At 41.2% G+C, this 22,478-nt stretch overlaps 2 protein-coding genes across 5 annotated transcripts; both read right to left on the reverse strand.

The window, feature by feature from the left end:
* Positions 1–5,866: 5,866 nt before the first annotated feature.
* Positions 5,867–6,704, reverse strand: LOC140381307 (BTB/POZ domain-containing protein KCTD12-like). Its single transcript, XM_072465341.1, has one exon. It carries the CDS (start codon positions 6,664–6,666, stop codon positions 5,887–5,889), a length of 780 nt encoding a protein of 259 aa, XP_072321442.1. The 5' UTR covers positions 6,667–6,704; the 3' UTR covers positions 5,867–5,886.
* Positions 6,705–13,057: 6,353 nt separating this feature from the next.
* Positions 13,058–18,523, reverse strand: slc5a7a (solute carrier family 5 member 7a). Of its 4 annotated transcripts, XM_072465508.1 has the most exons (10): positions 18,387–18,523; positions 17,581–17,613; positions 16,989–17,213; positions 16,632–16,745; positions 16,322–16,477; positions 16,092–16,240; positions 15,858–16,001; positions 15,347–15,500; positions 14,791–15,008; positions 13,058–13,864 (listed from the first exon to the last, which is right to left on the reverse strand). In XM_072465508.1, exons 3-10 carry the CDS (start codon positions 17,170–17,172, stop codon positions 13,199–13,201), a joined length of 1,785 nt encoding a protein of 594 aa, XP_072321609.1. In that variant the 5' UTR covers positions 17,173–17,213; positions 17,581–17,613; positions 18,387–18,523; the 3' UTR covers positions 13,058–13,198. The 4 variants fall into 4 exon arrangements, with proteins under 4 accessions (XP_072321609.1, XP_072321610.1, XP_072321611.1 ...); XM_072465509.1 differs by lacking the exon at positions 17,581–17,613; XM_072465510.1 differs by lacking the exon at positions 17,581–17,613 and having other exon boundaries at positions 18,377–18,523.
* Positions 18,524–22,478: the final 3,955 nt, after the last annotated feature.

Consider the following 22,478-nt stretch of genomic DNA (forward strand, 5'->3'; position numbering starts at 1 on the left):
AGACACTTATTTTATTTTTGTAAAAACATGATTTTTAAATTGCCAAACATTTCTTTAAATCTAAACTGAACATTTCAATTGTGTCAAGTATTTTGGAATTTGTGAATATTTAAGTTTTAGAAAGTGAAGTGAAACTTGCTCTGTATGTTTGTTTAGTGACTGCACAAATAAAGATTACTGTTCTATACAGACTTGTGTTCAATCTACCTAACTTTATGCAGTTACTCTGAAAACCGACCTTGTATTAAGTTTACCTTTCTACCTTCTGACTAATGCAGCTAATGAAAAGTTTTGTTTGGAGGCGATCTTTGGCAGGATTTGCCAACGGAACCTACTGTGCGCCTGACTACACCTACATTCACAAAATATATCAAGTGTGTATGTTACACCTTTTTCATAAAAACGTTTTGTTTTATGCACTTTCAGAAGTCATACAATGCTATGTATTTTGAAAAGGCATCCCCTGTCTTTGTAATGGGCACAATTCTATGTTATCCAATCTAATTCAATGGACATGGTAAACAGAGCAGTTTGAATGTCGGCTCTGATGTAATGCCTCATCTATTTGACATTTAGGCTGGTGTATGTTGGTACGTGCTGGTGGTTTGAGATTGTTGCAGGAAGTGGTGTGTTGCAATGGCGTGTTCAGAAGGGAAGAGAAATGCCAGCCGCTGTAGATGAGGAAGTGCTCTTTGAATTTCTGATCTTGTCCAACATGAGCCACTGTTGTAAATTTACATTTAACCAAAACAAACCACCCACTCTCAGTTCAGGGGGCTTGTCACTTCATACTACTGGTCTTTTAAAAATGTCTCATTCTGAAGCATCTGCTGCTTTAGTGTAGCTTGTTGATGCAGTGCAAAGTTGCTTGAGAAATTTTTTTCTGCACAGCAAAATATACAATAACATACTGCAAACAAATAATTGAACTGAATTTGTTGCAGGGCTAAAAGTTTGAGGCTGCTCTGCTTTTACACTTTTATTTGCATGACTGTTAAACTGCCACTTTATACAACGTTTATTGCTTCAATCTTTCGGGTGTTTTAATTTCCACAAAAGGCCATTTCACTTCTGAAAAGTCTGTTTTCAGAATGACTGTAGTTTAACCTGTTAATTTATCAAGGCAAAGGTTGACTTCAGTTACAACATTGGATTAAGGACTCTAGTTTTGCCAAAAGAATTCTGAAAGTGCTAAAAAATTAACCCGCATTAGGCTGGTGTTCAGTGTCTCTAAGGACATTTGATCTATTCTCCTGCAAGACTTGACCATGCGTGCAATATTGAAACAATTTCAAATGGTATGTGTAATGTATTAATACAGAATAAAATTACTTTAAGCTAAACTAAGTAAAGGGTAGACATTTTAAAGCCAGGATTGGAAACTCCTTTACCAGATAAACTCCCTTTTAAACAATTTGACATTGATTTATTGGCTTGGACTTTTTAGTGTAATTGCAGGAAGTTAAGATTTTAATTCAAATTGCAAAAAGATTCCCTTCCCTTGATGATAGTGGAAAATCCTGACCTGCCCAACAATGTTAAGCGTTTCTTGCATGGTACTGGAAACCACCTCATTCCGTCTTGTTTATTGATTTGTTTCATGGGAAAATGTGAAGATCGCCCAAAGCAGTTACTATTTAAAGCTGCCTTCAGCCCTGCTTGCTTGCTTTGGGTTCATGATCAACAATTGAGGTTGATTTTAGTATCCGTTCAAAAGTAAACACACACGACACAATCATCCCGTCAATCATCACTGCAGCTACACTATTTCGAAAGTTAAGATTGTCGATGTGCTCTTTTCCCTTTCCACTACAATACAGTATTTAAATTGAGCTTGGTTTTGAGCATGCTAAATGAAAGCCTTACATTGAGATTACTTCTAGTTCATCACGATTTGTTGGCATTGTTATTGTACGTTTTCTGATTGAGTGACACAGAAGTGGTGAGGACTGGGGAGGGCTTGGTACATACCAGTGTCATCCCAACAGCAGTGACAGAGCCCAGAGCCCACGAGCGACCAGGCGGGAGACGGAATAAACAGGAGCCTGCATCCGCTCAAGACTTTATCTACAATCAGGAAGACACCTTATAGGGCTGTGATATTGTGAAGAATAGTAAAAGAATCACTCCGGGTCAGAAGTTCAGGAAATTGAAATAAATTATAGTTTGTCCTTTGTGGTTGTTTGTGGAGAATGCATCTGTGGAACATGAGAGCAAATTGTCTGCTTTGTCATACATGTACATCTGAATAATCTTTGTGTGAGTATATTTTATGTAAGGATAATGGGAAGAATGCACACAATAGTATACATGCCAGATAATTTCCATCTGCAAACCCCCCCAACAGCTTGACAGAAAGATAAAAGCATACACTATGTACACAGACTATGTACTGCGGGATGGAAACGAGCAAAAGGATTGAGTTACTCGGGGTCCAGCAGAACTGAAGGATTTCTGCTTGTCTAAATGAAATGGTCCTATAGTTTTATTAAAGGTTAGAGGTTCGCAAACCTTTCAGGCTAGGGCCTCTACTTCAAATTGAAATGGCACTTGTAATTTGTTATTTGAACAGGGCAAAGTGCATTTTTCCCTAATTTCATGAACACATACTATTTTTATTTTTATTTTTTATAGACTGTTTCACAGACCTCTCGGGGCCCGCTTTGGGAACCACTGGACTCAAGTAGAAAAAGTAGTTCTACCATGTTGAGTGTTACGGATCATAACCTCTTCCACTTCCTAAATGTTCAGGCTGGAGGCCTCTGCAGGACCAGATCTCTTCTCTACAGGAGACTGACGCTCTTTACTCTGTGTATTGAGCTGCTGAGCTCAGGACTGCGGCCCCTGCAGCGGACCATCAGAGATCGTTACATTTACAAGCAACAAAAGATGGAACATTCTGTTTAAATTGCTCCCATGGAAATGTTGTGTCCTTTTTCATTTTATATTTCATCTATTGCCCAAATATGTAAAATGTTTTTTTTTAAATGTATACTGTAAGCGCAAAGCTGCATGTTCTACTGCAATTCATAGGATAGAATTCTGATGTTTTGCTAATTGCACATTTAACATATGAGTAATTGATTTATACCGATAATAAAACAGTATTTTCTGTCAAAGTTGATTATAAAATAGGTGATAAATCGGACGTTGTTTCACATCCTGTTGTGAAAGAGATTTATTTTTCTTACACCTCGACACCACAAAGAAACACATCTTAGATTATTTATATGCAGTTTCATACGTGAGAGTACAGTGGGATGTGTCTCTATTGAGAATTCACAGAACCAAAATAATGACAGACTTGGAGGTCACAGTAAGTGTGTGTGTGGAAAATGTGAGCGATTTAGCACTTTGAGGCTGAAATATCCAACGCTGTGATATCTCTAAATGAGTTCATTTGGCTCACATCTTCAGCCCTCTACAGCTCATTGTACATTTTGTCCAATTGTATGACTTAAGACCGGAGCAGTTCAAACAGCGTGGACTGAATCATTTGAGGTGTTTGGTCACCACGGACACAGGCACCACAAAACCAAAGGTGTGATTGTGAGACTACTGTGGACCATTGTAGCTTGACATAAAAAATCACAAAATCTTTTAGACATTGCATATCAAAAGTTAAAAACAAGTTGAATGAAATGTGTAATGAAAGGTATTCATTACTTGCACTGGAAAAATTACAAAGAAATACAATTGCAACGTGATAACACATGATGGTGGCTGTCGAAATGACTCTTCAAAGTCAACAAAATTCTTAGTTATGTTATGATATATATATATATATATATATATCCCATCATAATGAGTATTGTACACTCAAAATACAGGGGTCTAGATAAAGTAAGAAGAAGAACCTCTCTCCTTGAAGAGTCCGTCCTGTAACCAAATCATGTGATGAAGAATCCTCCACCTGAAGATGAAGAACATGGACGGTGTAAATTACACCAAAGATCATCAAAACATGTAAAAATGTAACTTTTGCTACATACTTTGGTGATCTTCTTTTTTTTTTGCTGCATAGAGACAAAATACAGTTTCTTGTGTTTGCACTTAGTAATCACTTGTTCAAAAGAATAAACAATGGCATTACCCTGTGGTAAAAGACTTATTTCACACATACTGTGGAACAAGATCAACAGGTGCAGTGGATGTTTCTCTTGCACACACAGCTCACAGACGACATGAACAGTGTAAAAGGTGCACCTGGATTACAGCCACAGCAGAGCGTACCTGCCCCGGCTTGTCCCATACTTGGACGGCTGTGGCTCTAGTGGAAACTGTTGTGTCCTCAGGCAAGACACTTCATGCACATTGCCTAGTATGGATCTAAGTGGTGGTGATCGGAGGAGCCGATGATGCAGATTGGCAGCCTGCCCCAGGGCAGCTGTGGCTACAGTATAGCTCACTGTACCATCAGGTGTGGAGTGTAGGAACATTTCAAGGTGAATTGTCTTTGAGCGTCCAATTTTATTCCGTTATGTATGTGACTTGCATGAAACGTATAAGAGTCTTAGACTGTCACAAATGCATTAGTTAGTGATGTTAAAAATGAAAGGTACATTTTGTACTCATGTCTATATCGTGTGTGGTTTGGGCTGAATCTTGGGTCAGACCTCAGTTCTGGTCCAGATGGCTGTGGCTCTATGGCTCTCCTCTGTGCCAGAGTGTATCTCCAAGGCTAGTGGCAGAAGTGTGTGGGAGGACACACACACACACACACACACGTATTTGGTATCATTTTTCTCCTACTGTGAAATTGACCACTCTTTCACACATTTAGATTCAAGTGAACTCTCGCCCGTCCTACACAAAGCCTATATGCATCAAACACATCCAGGGAGAGCTTGGACTTAAGCCTCAGGATCCCACTAAGAAACCTAATATAATGCACAAGTATCTAATGATAGAACCGCCTCCCACATCGCACATACTTAGAAGTAGCATGATTTCTGCATATTTTACTGTGCAATCTTATCCACTGCTATGGCTTTTGCTTGGCTTTCACATTCCTCCCACTTCCGCCTAAACTAATCATCCCAGAGAAAACCTAGACATCTCTTCTATACAAAGAGAACAACGTCTCTAATGTCTTTGATAGTCAGGTATATTCCATTGCTGAATGGCTTGTGTTATGACAGATGTTGGTCACCATTGGAGATGGACATGTGACTCAATGACAGCCGGTCCCGGTTATAAACCTTTGCTCTTTCTTAATCCATTAATCTCGTCTATGGCTAAACACTACTACTACCCATATATACATGTTATATGTATCCATTAAGTGTCACTTTTGCTCGCTTGTTTGCAATAATATTCTTAAAGTTGTCAGCAATCTGGTGTCAAAGGCTGTAATTTAAGAATGTGACAAGCAGCTTTTTATTTGACTAATTGTTTCTATTTTCTGTCGTGTTTATGTTGTATTCCTACACTTCTTTGAAACAAAACAACAGACAGACACATAATGCATCAGTGTGAACTTTATTTGAATATCAAACTGACATTTTATGACATGTCATACAAAATACTGGTGACAGTGCTGGCGAGTGCTTTTTCAGTAAATGAAGTATTAGTTCAAGCTCAGGAGGAATAATAAAAGATCTTGAATAAGTCCATCTGACATGGTTTATGACCAGACTAAAACATGATGTCATCCCTCTTATACATAGAGTCATAGTGAAGGAAAGTCATAAAGCAGAAGAAGTAATAAACCCTGTAGTGACAGCGCAGACTGCCCCAGGACATGTGTGGCACTTCCTTTAGAAACGAGGAAGTGAACGAAAAGAGGACTTTATGTCCAAATAAATGTGACTACAAAGCACGGGAGAAGCATGATGTTCCTTGAGTTAGTTCTCTGTGATGGACGTGCTCTGAGCCGGTACGTGTTCACCGGCTGAACACGTACTCGGTGTAGCTGGTCCACTGTTTGTCCTCCCCCGGGTCGTTGCTTCCGTAGGAGCAGGTCCCGGTGGAGTTACACGCCACCATGTGGAAGCCTGCCTCCGCCAATCTGTCAAAAGCCTGCTCCAAAAAGTTGTACTTGAGGTAGTACCTGGCCGTGTACCTGTCCGGGGGCCGGTCGGGGTCCCGGCTCTCGTTCAGCGTGTCGCCGAACACTTCTTTGGCCAGAGAGATCTTGCTGCACACGGTTATTCGGGCCACTCGGCGGAACTTGGCGTCCGCCTGGATGTCTCTGCCGATGGTGTAGCTGCCCCTGTATCCAACAGTGATGTACCCGGCACACGCCCCCGGGGAGCGGGGCCCCCGGTCCGAGGATGAAGTGACCGGACTGAGCTCTGCCTCCTCGGCCTCTCCGCTGTCCTCTGCGGAGGAGTTGTCCTTACTGGCCGTGTCCAGGAGCCGGGACAGCTCTGGCAGCTGGTAAAAGTCCGCTTCCTTCAACAGCCGCCTCCGCTCTTTAAAAAACTCCGGCAGAATAAGGTCAGAGTCGCGTAAGTAATCCAAAATGTAACGGAACAGAAAACCATCGCGGTCGAAAAAGAAGCGGCCCTTGCTGTCTTTGGGCAAGTCTCCCGGGGCGCTCTGCGTAAACTTGGTCCAAAGTAAAGAGTTTGGCACCGCGGTCAGAGTGTCCAGCCGGGTCACGTACACCTGACCGCCCACGTTCAGCTCCACCACCTCGTTGAACGTCTCGGTTTGTGCCATGGTTATTTGTCCTTTTAACGATTGGCTCGGGCAGTAAAAGGATGTAGACTCGGACTCTTCGCTTCCTGCATGAATGTTTATATCCATTTGGTCCAGTGGGAGGAGGAGGAGGGACGGGACGGGCCCTTGTTAACTGTTCAGTGGCCCGCGTGGTCATGGCGCCTTCAGGGACTTTAATTATGCATCGACAATAAAACAATAAAATAATAGATGTGATAAGTGGTATTACGCGCTATTATAGTTCCAATCCTCACAGTTATAGTTTTCCCCACCATAAATACTGCCTACGGTCTACACGCAGTCAAATACTATATGCAGTATTGTGGAATATGTTGTATGTGTTTTATTGCATTGAATAGGAAACTCAGTCCAAATGTCTTCATATGCAAAACATATCATATTCAGAACAAGGGTTGATGACGGCAGCGTGTCGTCCAGACACTTTGAGGAGAAATCACGCCGTGTTTGTGCAGAACACAGTGACTCATCCGGACCGTAGTGTCAGATTGAAATGCTACTGGTTTTATCTCAAATCTGTCATTCTGAATAAACATACGGGCTTAACGGGCCTAGTTTATTCTCACGTATTCTGCATGACAAATACCGTGAGAATAATACTGAACTATCTGACTATGACTTAGACAGTTTGGAGCACATATATGGTACTGAGTCATGTTGTTTTCTTTTTTCTTTTATGGCTCTTAAGCAATAAGAAGCAATAATTCTTAAGCAATATATATTCTGACCCTGTAGCCGAGACATGGTTCACCCAGATTGGCTTCATATGTTCACTGCACTTTGGGAATTATTTGTGCACTTTAATAAGCTGATTTTATAAGTTGAGCTGCACTGCCATCTAGTGGAGCTAGAATAGACTCATGTAACAGTAAATTGAGAGCTGTTGGCATGACTTTTTTCCCCAGATAGAGTATTGTTGTGCTTGTACTTGTCCCTGGTTGCGCTCGTGTGACGTGAGACTCCAAACGCTCGTGCGGGGGTCGGGGGCGGGGTCTGGGGTCAGGGTTGTTGATGGGACAGTCCCAAACCCTGTCTGTCAGGCGCTGGAGTGTGAACTGGAACTATAGTTCTCTCTCCTCCACTGAGTCCATCTCTCATGCCCGCGCCTGTCTTCATGACACAAACAGTCCAAATTACACTTCTTTGCAGATGATTTTCAAAATAATTTTGGTCATTAAAATAATTATTATTTTATAGGCTATGTTTACACATTTTGGATTACAATATCATAATAGCCTTTACTGTAGTTAATTGCCCGTATCCAAAGCATTTACATTACTCGGTGTAATTCGTCCAGGAGTGTTACATGTTTTAAAACACTTTCTTCTTCTTTGTCGGTACCAGACAGGACAGCTCAGCGTGAAATGGGGATGAGAGAGAAAAGGCTCCATGTTCAGCCGCCCGTAGAGTTGTGAGTCCGAATCCCAGCTGACAATTTACTGCATGTCCTCCCTTCATTTTTATTTTGGTACGTTGCTTTTGATTATAACTAACCTTTGTGTCGGAAATGAATAATACAGCAAATATGTTGAAATACTATTTATATATTTATTGTTTACCCTGCGACGAGCTGGCCCCTGTCCAGGGTGTACCTGGGATAGGCTCCAATCACTACAGAGCCGCGGCGCGCGGCCGAAACTGCTGGGCTATTTCGTGCCGCGGCTCCTGAAACTGCTGGGCTATTTGACCGCGCCGGGTTAGACCGCGCCGGGTTAAGGTTAGGGTTAGCCATGAGACTATATGGCCGTGCCGCGGCTCCTGAAACTGCTGGGCTCTGTAGCCATTCCAACGGGAACAGGAGAAACTTAATGAAACTACAAAAATGAATATTTTTTTTGCATTTTTAGAAAAATACATTGTTTTGTAAAACCAAAATAAAAAATATGGAATGATTGAACATTTTAGAGATGTTGCTTTGTAAGTAAAATAAAATTGTTATAATTCACGTTTAAAATGTATTGTATACGTTATTTATATATTTACTTATTCAATCTTCCATCCGAATTTCAAAATGCCCATTTTAACTGGTTCTGACAAGCTTCCCCCGCGGTTCATTCTTCCATTATCAGACGTGACCAGAATAAAAGATGGCTGATGAGTGCGGTGTATGTTTGTCCAGTATATTTTATTATTCTTTTATTTACATTGTGTCTTCTGCAGGCGTTGCATACTTCATATGACTGTATCATTACACAAGTCTAGTTTAGTGCTCTGCTTCTTCTCTATGTAGTGTCACCTTCTCTCAGGGTTACGTCTGGACCCTGGTGCTCCTCAATCAGCTCTAATGGATCCTCTGGCTCGGACTCAGGCGGGACACTGATGTGACAGCCCCTCCCTGCAGTCTCTGGTCTTGGTGGGGGCAGTGATGTACGTCGGGATGAGCTCAGACCAATGACAACACTTTTTCTCGCCGTCCTTTATTTTTTCTCTTATGCACAACCTCAAATCACACCCTGATGTCTGTGAAATGTGTTATGCTCCCAATGAACACAAGGATTTACAATGATGATGACAATGATATGTGCTTACAAAAAAAACAGCAACTCTTCTCAATGAATTACACTTGTCATGCATTCTGGTTAAAGACAAAGAGACAAAGACACTGGATCCTTGAACAAAACCCAGGTCCCACTCCTTTCAGTCTTTTTCTTTAAGTGGTGACACAATTTTGATGTGATTTGTACCTATAATCAACTAAACCCCAGATATATACCCCAGAGGAATTTAACACAAAGTATTTTTTACATTGGGTGCGTACAAGTTCACCACAGACATGTAGATATCACAGTAGTTGGTTGAAAAAGGCACTTGTCTGAATCCGTTAGCCCGATGTCCTGTGTGTGAAGGGTCTGCCCCTCCTCCCTCTTCCTCTCTCTTCATCCTCTTCTTCAGTCTCTGAGTGAACAGCTCCCCTGGGGCACATGTGGGTCTTTGTAAGTGAAGTGTGTGCGGGCTCTACATTATTCTCCCCAGTGACTTTCTATGGACAGAAAAAAGTGCTGACCTGCCTCTGAGGAGCTATATGTATCTAACTGAAAAGAGGAGTTGCACATATTCCATACCGTATCTATCTAGCTCTTGTTTTGGTGTTTACAGTGCATTAAGAAAACCTTAATGAGACATGCTATATAACTTTTTGAAAATACATACAATTTTTATGTTTTAGATAAATAATGATTCTACTGTAATCCACAACTAGACAAAATACCAAAAAAACCTGACAAAACCTAAACAGGCGCAACATCTTTGGTTGAATTAATGAGTTGCTCATTACTATATCTATTGTGACAATCTGGAACAGCCTGTACTCTTGTATTCTTAGGCAAATTTATGAGCCTTTTGTAATTTTTATTGATCCAGCGCCAGTAAAACTGCACGCTGGGGGGATGTGTTTGACTCCCAGCTTTAGTCAAACTAAAAACCAGACCTTTGTCACAACTTTACTGTCATTCCTGCAATGGTGTCCAAAACTGTGTTCTTTACCTGTTGTCCGTCTGAACAGGGGAGCAAGACTGCCTGGTAATTGGGTTTCCTTTACTGCGATTAGATTAGAGCAGGCGCTATGTTTATTTCGCTAAAGAAGCCCGCCCCCTCCTAAGGCTAATGGAGAAGATGGGCAGATATAGATCCCCTATCATCTCGTGCATAGATGTGGTTCATGATTCTTGCCTTATACTTTCTGTAACGTCCTGTACATTTTATCTACATTCACCGCTGATCCATACCACTGCTGCTCCATCCATTTCCTCCATGTTTCAATTAGTTGCCTCCCAATTAAATTACAGGGGACATTACTTAAGAAGGACATAAATAGCTTGGGCTTGAGATGAGATATGAGATATGAGCTGTCTGCATGGCCAGCTATCTGCAGAATGCACAGTTTAATCCAAGAATAGCAATAGACTTATTATGTAATGCTCAGCTTTTGTGGTTTGGTTACAGGTTTGGATGTGTTTATGGAAGATTTATTGGTCTTGACAGGGCTAACAAGCGTATAAAAGCGCTTTTCTCCTGTTCGGGTTTGATACAGCAAGCCAGTGCAGTGTCTTTTTTAGAGTGATTTGGCATACAGGTTTGGGTGGTTGGCTGGGTGCCCTTCCTGGTGTAACATGATCACTTATTTGGGCTTAATTTAAACGCAAAATACAGATAATGTTCTTTCATAATGTATTACCTTTACTGGCCTGCAAAATTACCTCATGTTGCAATAGTAAATGTAGTAACGTCTAAAACTAGATAAAAGTACATTAACGGTAGCTTTATGGTTCAAATTTTCAAAAGAGGTATGCAAAAACATTTCATACGTGGTAGGCTTGGTCACCTTAACTCTCTAAAGATATGCAAATTAGATGTCTATCTAGCTACATGCACAGTCTGCTTTCCGTAAGCTCGTTGAAAGATATCACATTATCAGACCACCACTTCCCAGAACAAACTACGTCATCATGTGCGATCCAGCTTGAAAACTAGATCCAGTCAGGTATCAGAATAAACAAAAGTATTTACAAATAGAACAAATTTAAATGCTTTTTCTAGTAAAGGTTGCAGAGATTTGTTGACAAGAAATGTTTCGAAGATTGTCCAAGTGAGCGACACCAGAAGATGTTCTAAAAATAGCCATGAATGAATGCGTATATTGGTGGGCATCCAAACGCTTTTGACCATCCCCCAATAATACCCTTGCACATCCGTAAATCCCTAAATAAATGGATTGACTTTTGGACAAGTGACAGTTTTGCCTCATAATTGTTAATTATTGTGAGTGCTCTTTGAGGTACTTTCTATGAATGGGCCCGGGACACTCACGTTCCCCCTCCCACTGGTCCTTTTATGGGATTGTTCCTTACTTCTCAAGGTCGGTAAAAAGGACATTTACGAAGGGTGGGGCACTTGCGTCATCTCTGTGATTGGTGGGTTTTATGGCAACAGGCGCCAGAAAGCTCCGCCCATCAAAGTCCAGTCCAGGTCCATCTCTCCAGCCTCCTCATGCAGCCTCCAGTGACTCCTCCCAGAGTCCCAGACGAGAGTACAGCACTTAAGGTAATGTAAATAAGCAGGAGAGAGCCACAAGGCTATTTTAAGATGTCGTCTTTCATAGAGGTCCAGAGGGGGGGACAAAGATGCAAGCCAAGCTATTGTAATTTCAGTCACGTTTTCTTACATGTTCCTCTCGTACCTTTAGGCCCAAGCAAGAACTATCCCACTGCAAAGTTCATGCGCTCAAGAAAAAACAACAACATTTGGACATTATTACAAAAGTATACTTTATATATGCTTGGAAACATACATTTTAATGTTTCATTTTTTGTATAACATTAAAAATAAATAAACATTTAATGGTATGATTGAATTTACTTTCACATACTTTGACCGTTATATATAGAGATCTTTTTCTTGTAATATTCTCCTCATAATCTGTACACTGCTGTACAAGTGTGAATGGCCTTCATTTTACCACAAACTCTCACTGTTTGACGTCACAAACAAAACACACAGAGATAGCAGTAACATTGACACAATTAAGTAGAGTGAGATCATCCAGAACTTACATTCATATTCAAGTCATTGTTCACTGCGGTCTGACTGCACTCGGCCAGGGCGGAGAACGCAAAAGTTAATTGTGTTTCATTTAAGGCAGTTACTTACAATAAGAACAATTTTATTTTACATTTTAACATACAGTTCTATGATCAGATATGTCTCAACACCTGACGTATATGTTTCAACTACAATCTACGGTTGTATATTTACGATTCATACATGGCTTGTTCTACGATTTGATTCACAGTCATCGGAATAATTAGCCATTTACAGTAAATGTCCAAACTGAAATGACCTCAATGAACAGTTTTATAAGATGATGGTTTATACTTTGGCACAGTGTTGTTCGTTTTCGGCTTTTGTTTTTTTTACTATTTTAAATGCTGCACTTTCATTGTTTATAGCTATAAAATAGTTTTAAAACAATAACACTAATAGTACAGTTGTAGTTTAAAGCTATCAAATATCCGGCTTTATTTCAAATAAATTGCAAAAGCTTACAGTGGCTACAATATGTGTTATTGCCATTGATACATTAAGTTTTTCCCATCCAGATTTGTACAGTCTGTCGTCTTACTTCGACATTTTGTTGCTACACAAACTGGTTAGGCTGTCAGTGCAAAATGGTTCATCATCATCATCATCATCATATTACTATTATTATTATTATAATGATGGTGATTATCATTATGCATTGATTTCATATAGCGCAATACATTTTAAATTAAAGCCATTTCATAAAAGAACCATATAAGATGATATTGCTATATAAGATAACAATAAGATGGCAATTTACTCTATTATATATTAATTAATTTCAAATGGCCACAGTTTGTCCAGAAATATGGCTATTCTCCACTTACCACAACCACGATAAACTACTGTAAGTAAGGTCCACACCATCCCATAGAAAGTTTTCATTTTCATCAGTCCCTCAGAGGGTAACAGCTTACTTTAGGCCATCAGACCTGAGTCACTCGTCGTCATGGAGGAAGGAGTCAGGGCTGGACTCCTCTTCCTCCTCCTGCACTGTTTCTGCGGGCAGTGTGTCGCGGCGCGTGAATGCTGCAGCCAAAGTCACGCTCAACCTGGGCTTCATCTCCGACAGACCGATGTTGTTCCCACGTGCCACCAATGTCGTTTTGTCCATAATCTCGGCACTATGCTTGGATACAACCGCGTCCAGGAAGTCGTACTTATGTGAAAGCTTGCCGCTCTCAAACAGGTACTTGGCCAGGTATGAGAAAGCCACGTTGCCCAAAAAAGAAGCCACCATAGACACGGTTTTGAAAGGGAACTTCTGTATGACAATCACTTCCATTTCTCCTGTAATGTTATTCAAGACATTCTCAGTGGTCCAGCCGGGGTAGTAGATAAAAGGTGGTAATTTTAAGTAGGGCTCTCCTCCGCCAATGCGCAGTAAAAAGCCAAAAACGTATGCTGCAACAGAGCCATATGTATTGGTGCCTTTGACAAAGAGCACGGCGAGGAGCTGAGGGAAGATGATGACATAAACCAGGTCAGAGCTCAGATACCACAAGCCGTAGACTGTTCCAGTGACCAGTGCCATCAGAGTGGCCAGTCCCCCAAATACAAAGATGGTGATGCGCATGACCCACACAATCTCACGGTCTGAGGCCTGTAAAACACACACACAAAATCATCAAAAGGTCTGTAAGTGATGCTATTATTTAACAGTTATTTAACTCTTTGGAGGAGGGTCAGCCACCTGCTTGTCTCACAGAGATTTCATTGCTTTGTCTAGAATACGCCACAGTATGGCATTAACGTACCCAGGTTGTACTATTCATTTCACTAAAATACAGATAAGATAATTATATATAAGATTCTGCTGAAAATGTCCAGGGTGTACCCCGCCTAAGGCCCGAAGTCACTGGGATAGGCTCCAGTCACCCGCGACCCCGAAAGGGAACAAGCGGTAGAAAATGGATGGATGGATGTTACAAATTGTATCCCAGTTTGGATTTATAATTTAACTTCCTGAGAGTAAATCATGACATCACACTAGGAAATTCCATAACTGCTACCTAGCAACACACTGTACACACATACACTGGTCCAAAACTCCTCTAATGTCCAAGAAATTATGAATTGACAAATAAAAATATATGAGAACATCTTTTGTTTGTTGATTTAATGTTTAAAGTGTTGGAAAAATGTGTTTATTGTGAGTAACTTTGCTTATAAAAACCTTTGCTTGTTTTTAACAGATTTTTCAAAATTTCTACATAAACTGCTGTGTGATTGCTGTAAAACTGTAATTTATATTTACAAGTATTATCCCATGAAATACATAATTTGAACCTGTCATACACACTTTAAATGTATCTAAACATGCATTACTGTGATCAGACTCGCCTGCCCACAGATCTGACCTGGTGACATCACCAGATTGTCTCCATAAAAGTTTAATGCCATAAGTGTCTTTTTTTTTAAATCATGCAATAAGGTGCTTAAATATTGCAAAACTATTGCATAATATGAAATAATGGACAAATCCCCAAAAATCTATTGAGTGCTTCTTGAAATGACAAAATCTCTCACCGACTGTCTGAATGCGAGCTGGTAGATGTTCCTGGCAAACATGGAACTGGCCGACAGAATAGAGGAGTCTGCAGAGGACATGACGGCAGCGGAGACAGCGCCCAAACCAAAGAAGGACACAAACGAGGGGCAGAGGTGCTGGAGGACGATGGGTAAAATCATGTCCGCCTCATTCTTCTCTTCAGGGGTGACGCCACCGTACGTTGTCTGGTTCCAGTCTGGAGCGGTCAGAGATAACAAAAAAAGATAAAAGCTATACACATTATATATATATATAATATATTAAAAACCAGACTTGATACAAAAATTACTCCAATTAATCAATCAACACAATTTAAATTATTTTTTTCTGGTCAAAGCGTCAATCTAGAAATGCATGAGATCGAACCTCTAATTTGGTCTCATGCCTTCTTCTTATGCAATATTTACACAAACAGCATGGTTATTAAATGGATTGCTGCTTCATTATAGATGAGGTGAACCAGCTGCCATTTACCAGCCTCTCTCAGATCTAAGGGCACCATGTTTTCATACAAACACGCAGTGTATGACAGACCTGTCGAGGCCCCAATGGCTCCGATGAGGACTGAGGGGACGGCCATGACGAGGCAGCCGAACGCAGCCAGGAAAGACAACACCTGGGCGTATGTGGCTGAGGAAGCCGACAGTACGCGCTGGAAGTACACCTGCCATGGGATACCACCCAACATCTGAGAGCACAACAAATAATTCATATTTATTTGTGAACTTACAGCTCTAAATTTTGTAGCTAGTAACTACTAGCTCAAATTACTTTTTTTTTTTTTTTTAGAGTAACAAGGAACGTAACGCGTTAGTTTTTTGCACCCATGTAATTTATTACTCCCCAAGTTACTTTTTCAAATGATTAACGCGTTAGCTTTGGTTAGGTCTCGTGTCCTGACCGCAATCCCTGAGCCAGGTTTGTTTCCCGGCTGCAAAGAAGAGAGAGCCGCAGCACCAAACACTTGTTTCGGCTCAGCACTGGTTATGACTAAATCAAAAATAAGACAGTTACATACATTTCAAGTTTGTTCATAGTATTTTACCAAGAGGCAGAAGTTGTCTATCCAGACCCAGGTGTCGCTCTTGTTGACGCTGCCTCTCCAGGGTGCCTGGTACACCTGCTTCACAGCAGTCACTGTGATGTCCGACACTGCTGGGTTGGTCAGAGCAAAGGGAACACTGATCCACTGAAACCAAACCAAAAAAAGCACAAATACCAATGACCCACAGGATCAAAGTGATCACAAGTAATTATTGTTGCATCCTTTTTGACTCACCAGACCAACAAATATACAGAAGAGCTGGACCACGTCAGTGTAAGCCACTGAATACAGGCCCCCAACCAGAGTGTAAAAGATTGCAATGAGAGCTGAGATGACCACAGATATCTTGATGTTGATGTCCACAATGACGCTCAGAGTAGCTCCTGAAATAGTGAAAATATGATGTATTTGACTTTGATAAAAACTGATAAATGCAAAGTCATGATTCAGGCCCGTGATTTTACCAAGTGCAGACAAGATGGCGGCTGACCAGAAGATCTCACCCATCAGAGCTGGTATGAATAGCAAGCCACCCATACGTTTGCCGTACGTCTGCTGGAACGGGTCCAACATGGTGACGTAACCTCTGGAGCGCATGGGCTTGGCGAAAAAAAGACCACCTACAACAGACGGCACATACATCACACTACCGCATGTGCAATAGAAGGTCAAAAGGTTAATGTATTACTTGGTGAAATGGAGCAATGGAGAATGGTAATATGACAGTCCCACCTGATGACAAAGGTATATGCAAGTATATGCAACATAACTCACCTACAACCAGACTGAGCGCATATCCGAAAGGAGCTTGTGCCCAGGCCAAACCATGACCTGGTAAATACACATACTCAGCTGTGCCATTGATGTAGCCTCCTCCAACCCAGGTTGCTAATAACATTAATAAGAAAGAATGTTTGATTAGATACTTAACATGTAACATGTGTTAACTAATATTATATTCAATGTTCCTGTTTTCCAAATTTTAATCTTTAAAAAGCATTTAAATGGAATGATGCTGACTGACAAGTGTGCAAAATAAATATTTTATTTATTTGGTTTCATGGCATGTTAACTTTATGTTAAAATAATATTTGGGCCAATGATGTACTTTTAAACACAGTAAATATCCACCTGTCATTGTAAATCCTCCAACAAATAATCCAATGTCTCTGCCTCCAACCATGATGGTCTCGCTGCGGTCCGTGCCCTCCGCTTCTCCCGCGTGTTTGTTCTTCCATGCCGCCCAGATGCCCACGAACAGGATCAGGAGATAAAAGACTGCTATAGCCACGAGCCCCTCGATGTGGATGGTCATTATGCACGGGTCGAGCGCTAGGAGCGGCCGGACAAGGGCACCTATTGAAAAAGAGAAGGATACAAAGAGTGCTTGAGGACTCAAGAAAATTAAAAATACGTTTTTGAGAGGTAATTTACATCACATTGAGGATTTAGTGTCATGAAAGTGAAGCCTAATTTATTAGTAATTCGTTTTACGCGTAACTGGTCTATGGACGCACAGCTTTTCCGAATCAATTTTAGTTTGACTTTTTGTAACAAAAGCCACCAACATAAAACTTGACTTTTTAAATGGCTTGGCGCTCAAATGTGGCAAACAATGTCACTATGGTATTCTCCATGCGTGCGTAAATTCAAGTTCCCCGTTTATATGTCTATGAACGTGATTTGATTTAAAAAAAATAAAAAAGCAAAGCAAAAACCATACCTCAAATATTCCTAGAGTCATGTGCCGTCTCCCCTGACGCAGAAAGAAACGGGCAAAAGTGAAGAGTTTATCCAAATGAATCAAGTCCGCTTTTAGGCACGGAGAAAAGGGAAATGAGAGGAGCGCGGGTCTCTCGGGTGACTTACTGGGGCTTATAAGGCGCCAGGTGCCGTCACGGGTCTGACACGCACGTCAGAGAAGCAAAACGTCCCGCTTTAATGAGCGCCTTGTATGATACACGTCACTGCCCCGCGCGCACCAGACGCACCAGGCGCACACACGCACCAGGCGCACACACGCACCAGGCGCACACACGCACCAGGCGCACAGGACTCGGATAGCACAGGATTCCTTTAGTCAATGAAGGACACAACTATACACCAGTTTCAATTCTCTAGTCCAAAGCTTTTGTTGTCTTGACTTGAAATGGTTAGGATTATTAAGAGTATTATGATTAGGACTGTTGTTATTATTATTATTAATGTACGTAATTCATTATATATTGCAGCTTATGCATATGTGGTAACAAACTTTCAAATGTTTTGCATTATTATGGAAGGTAACAGTAACTGAGCAATATGGCCTTTTAGTCCCTGTCATCTTCAACTCAACATTCCCTTTACAAAGCAATTACGGTTTCTGCTTGCAAATGGTTTTATGCCATTAGAGGTTTAATAAATGCAATTTCAATGTAGTAAAATATTTCTATTTACAACATTGATCTGTGTTATCCATAAAATTTGGATTTGGCCCGTCAATCATCCACAATGTATGAATCTATGAGCAATTAAAATACCTGCACCCACTTTTTTCCACTTCTTGGGAGTAGTGTATCAGGGAAATCTTCTTAAAGGTCTTCTCAATCTGAGGTCATTTAATTTGGCCTGTTCTTGTCAATAGTGACGGCCATCCAATTAGAACGGACCCAGGAGCCTGGAGCAGAGGATAGGTCTCTTATGATACACACTAGGTCTAGTTCAGGAAAGTGAATGTATAGACCTCAAAAAGGGCTGTTTTATTGAGTGACAGTGACTATTAGTTCAAGAAGAACTTGATTGTTATTATTGTTGAATTTTTTGTCCAATTTTCGTCATTCAAGTTTCTTTTTGTATTTTCTTTTTGAGATTTATCGTCAAAGTTGCAGAGTGGTGGAATAGTAGTAGTAGTAGTTAGTAGTAGTATTGTTTTGTCACGCAGTGATCATGGCAACTGTCCAGAACTACAGATCTAATTGTAGACAAACTGCAATAATCCTTCTGTTACTTTTAATAGCAGTTGGCAGTCAACTTTAAAGATGCATTTACCGCTTCCCACTGTAGTTGTACGTCTAACTTCTTCTTTTGTTTTGCCTCCCACTATAGTATGTCTTCAGAGTATGTGTTTCACACTAGAGAAAGAGAGGGAGAAAGAGCTCAATGATCATAGTACCATAAACATTGAATGATTGCTGCAATGTATGCAACTATGTGCAACTAATAGGGAAACTTTTAACTTGTCATTCTTAAAAAAACTACAAAACCGACAAACACCATAATGAATTAGTGTTTTCATCATGCAATGATCATGGCACCTGCAACTACAATTACTAATTGTTGTGTATGCAGTGTTTTTGTCAATCAGTGATCACGATAGTATCAATTTTGGTGTTTGTCGGTGTAGTAGTTTTCTAGTTAAAAGTTTCCATATTAGTTTACATTGCAGTTTGTCAGTTAGACTTACGAACTCTCCATGGCAAAACAGTATGAGTGAGAGTGATCACTTTTGCCTGTGCGGGTCCACCACCATCACACAGACTGCTTCTTCTTCTGTTACTTTTAATGGCAGTTAGCAGCTGTGATAAAATGTGAATATATGATTATATTTCTGTGATGTATTTTATCTGCATAATAGTGATATTTTATCTGCATCATTAGTCTAAGAGAAGAACGGGTGTGTGACAAACTGCATTTGTGAAGGGGTATTTCAGACTTCCTATAAGTGATCTGTTCTTCTGTTGTATCTACCTCTGTATCTACCTGCGTTGCACCAATGAAATTTCCCCATGTGGGACAATAAAGGATTATCTTATCTTATCTTATCATAAAGATGGGCAAAAGAATGTTGCCCCAGGGGGGGAGTTGCACCCCCCCTTGCAGGCTTTATCTCTACGGAAAAATACCAAGTCTTTTCAACCGTGTTTGGGATTCAGGTTGTGTTCCATCTGCGTGGAAGCAGTCTACGGTGGTGCCGGTTCTGAAGCCGGGTAGGCCAGCGTCTGACCCTTCAAGTTATAGGCCGATTGCCTTGACGTCGCAGCTCAGGAAAACGATGGAGCGCATGGTTACCGAGAGGTTGGATTACTTCTTGGAGAGTCAGGGTTTGCTTTCCGCGCACCAGAGTGGTTTCCGTAGGGGCAGGAACACCATGGATTCCGTGTTGTGTTTGGAATCTGTTATCCAGCTGGCCAGGGCTCAGAAAGAAAAGGTTATTGGGGTGCTCTTTGATGTGGAGAAGGCGTACGATATGGTTTGGAAGGATGGGCTCCTCATTAAGCTGCGGAAGTGTGGTGTGAAGGGTAAACTGTTTAACTGGGTCCGGAGCTTTCTGTCTGGCCGGCGTATTCAAACCAGAGTGGGCGCTGCTTACTCTGGGGTCTATGAGGTAGAGAATGGGACCCCGCAGGGGAGTGTGTGTAGCCCTATCTTGTTCAATGTTATGATTAAGGACATTTTTGACGACGTGGATGGGTCTGTTGGGAGGAGCCTTTATGCTGATGATGGCGCTCTATGGGTGAGAGGGAGGAATCTCCGGTTTTACGAGGCGAAACTGCGAAGGGAAATACAGCACGTGGAGCAGTGGACCCTGAAGTGGGGGTTTAAACTGTCCGTATGGAAGTCTCAAGTGATATAGAAAGATATAGAAAACAGGCTAAAGGCGCTAAATGGGAGTCGGAGTGATGGGGGTCTGCTTGTGGGGAGTCAGAGTGATCAGAGTGACGAGATGGGGGTGGTCTCCTGTCCTCGCCCAGTCTCGTAGACGCACGGCTACCAAGCGGCGACATCAGTGGACATATTAAAGCCTATAGAATGAAGCCTGAAGAATAAAGCTGTACAGTGGAAGCACCGAACGTCAAAGAAGGAGAGGAAGATGAAGAAGAGTCTCCCTGGAATAAAGCCGGTTGGTCTCTGAAACAACAACAACTATTCTAGTCACAAAGACATATCATGACCTCATGGGCTTTGTAACACCAAAGCAATGGAAGGAGTACTTTTACGGACTACGACAGAGTCTGAGGACTACGACAAAGTCTGAGGAATAAAGTCTGGCGGTAATGCAACACTTGGATGCCAACCGCCATAAAACAACAACAACAACAACAACAACTACGAAACGTCTGAGGAATAAAGTCTGGCGGTAATGCAACACTCGGATGCCAACCGCCATAAAACAACAACAACCACAACAACAACAACAACTGGAGGTCAAAGCACTGGAAGAACAACTTTTAGGACTACGACAAAGTCTGGGGAATAAAGTCTGGCGGTAATGCGACACTCGGCTGTCGACTGCCATAAAACAATAACAACAGCAACAACAGTCTAAGGAATAAAGTCTGGCGGTAATGCAACACTCGGATGCCAACCGCCATAAAACAACAACAACAACAACAACATACCAAGTGCCTTGATGTGAGGCTGACCAATGAGAAATGTGACCCGCCTATTCCAGAATATCTAATAAAACCAACCAGCATGGGAAAAAAAACGGGGTGAGACGCAGGAGGGTCAGCCAGGCTTCTTACAACGGCTTGGCTGACACAGCCTGGCGTTTTCCCCCAAGCTTGCCATACAAATGTCTGATATTTCTGTGTCGTTTCATATTCTAAGTTGAATTGTGTTCTCGATGTGTTACGGAATAGCATCAGTGTTTGTCTGATTCCATGACAGCAGCCAACTGAAAAGGTGAATTTACCACCTACTGTAGTTGTGTGTCTTCTTTGGTCTTTTATGGCGGTTGGTATCCATAAAGTGTTACATTACCACCAGACTTTATTCCTTAAACTTTATCCAGTAGACTCCATTCTTCAGTTCTCCTTCTACTAGGTATCCAAGTGTTACATTACCCCTTTAGACTTTATTCTTTAGACTTCTATTCTTTTTTCTTTAGACTTTATTCTTTAGAGTCCTATTTTATTCTTCTTTTCTCTAGACTATGTCTTTCCTACTCCAACAATACCAGAAAGAGAGAGATGGCCATATCCTGTACATCTGCCACGATCACTAAATGATGAAAACACGTATCATCAACACGTCATGTGATGATATAAAGCATTGATGACATCACGCCCGTGATGTCCGGTCATGTGACAATATTGTTGTTGTTGCTTTTGTTTTTGTTGTTTTATGGCGGTTGGCATCCAAGTGTTGCATTACCACCAGACTTTATTCTTCAGACTTTGTTGTTGTTTTTATTTTTTATTTTTATGGCATCCAAGTGTTGCATTACCGCCAGACTTTATTCTTCAGACTTAATTTTGTTGTTGTTGTTGTTTTATGGCGGTTGGCATCCAAGTGTTGCATTACCGCCAGACTTTATTCCTCAGACTTTGTCGTAGTCCTCAGACTCTGTCGTAGTCCGTAAAAGTACTCCTTCCATTGCTTTGGTGTTACAAAGCCCATGAGGTCATGATATGTCTTTGTGACTAGAATAGTTGTTGTTGTTTCAGAGACCAACCGGGGTACCGCCATTATAGTACAAAACTTTTCCCAGCCAGGGCGAAATGAGAGAGGCCAGCGTGGCTCCCAAGAAGTGTGAAGGTTTCAAGAGTGGAGGTCCCATGTGTGCAGGTTCCAGAATTAATGAGAATACCCTGGTTGTGGATAGAGAGGATTTTGTACTCTTTATGGTGGATGTTGTAA

The sequence above is a fragment of the Eucyclogobius newberryi genome, unplaced genomic scaffold, assembly GCF_026437365.1.
Source record: "Eucyclogobius newberryi isolate DKJ021-1_F unplaced genomic scaffold, fEucNew1.0.hap1 SCAF_5, whole genome shotgun sequence".
In the NCBI taxonomy this organism is placed as follows: Eukaryota; Metazoa; Chordata; class Actinopteri; order Gobiiformes; family Gobiidae; genus Eucyclogobius; species Eucyclogobius newberryi.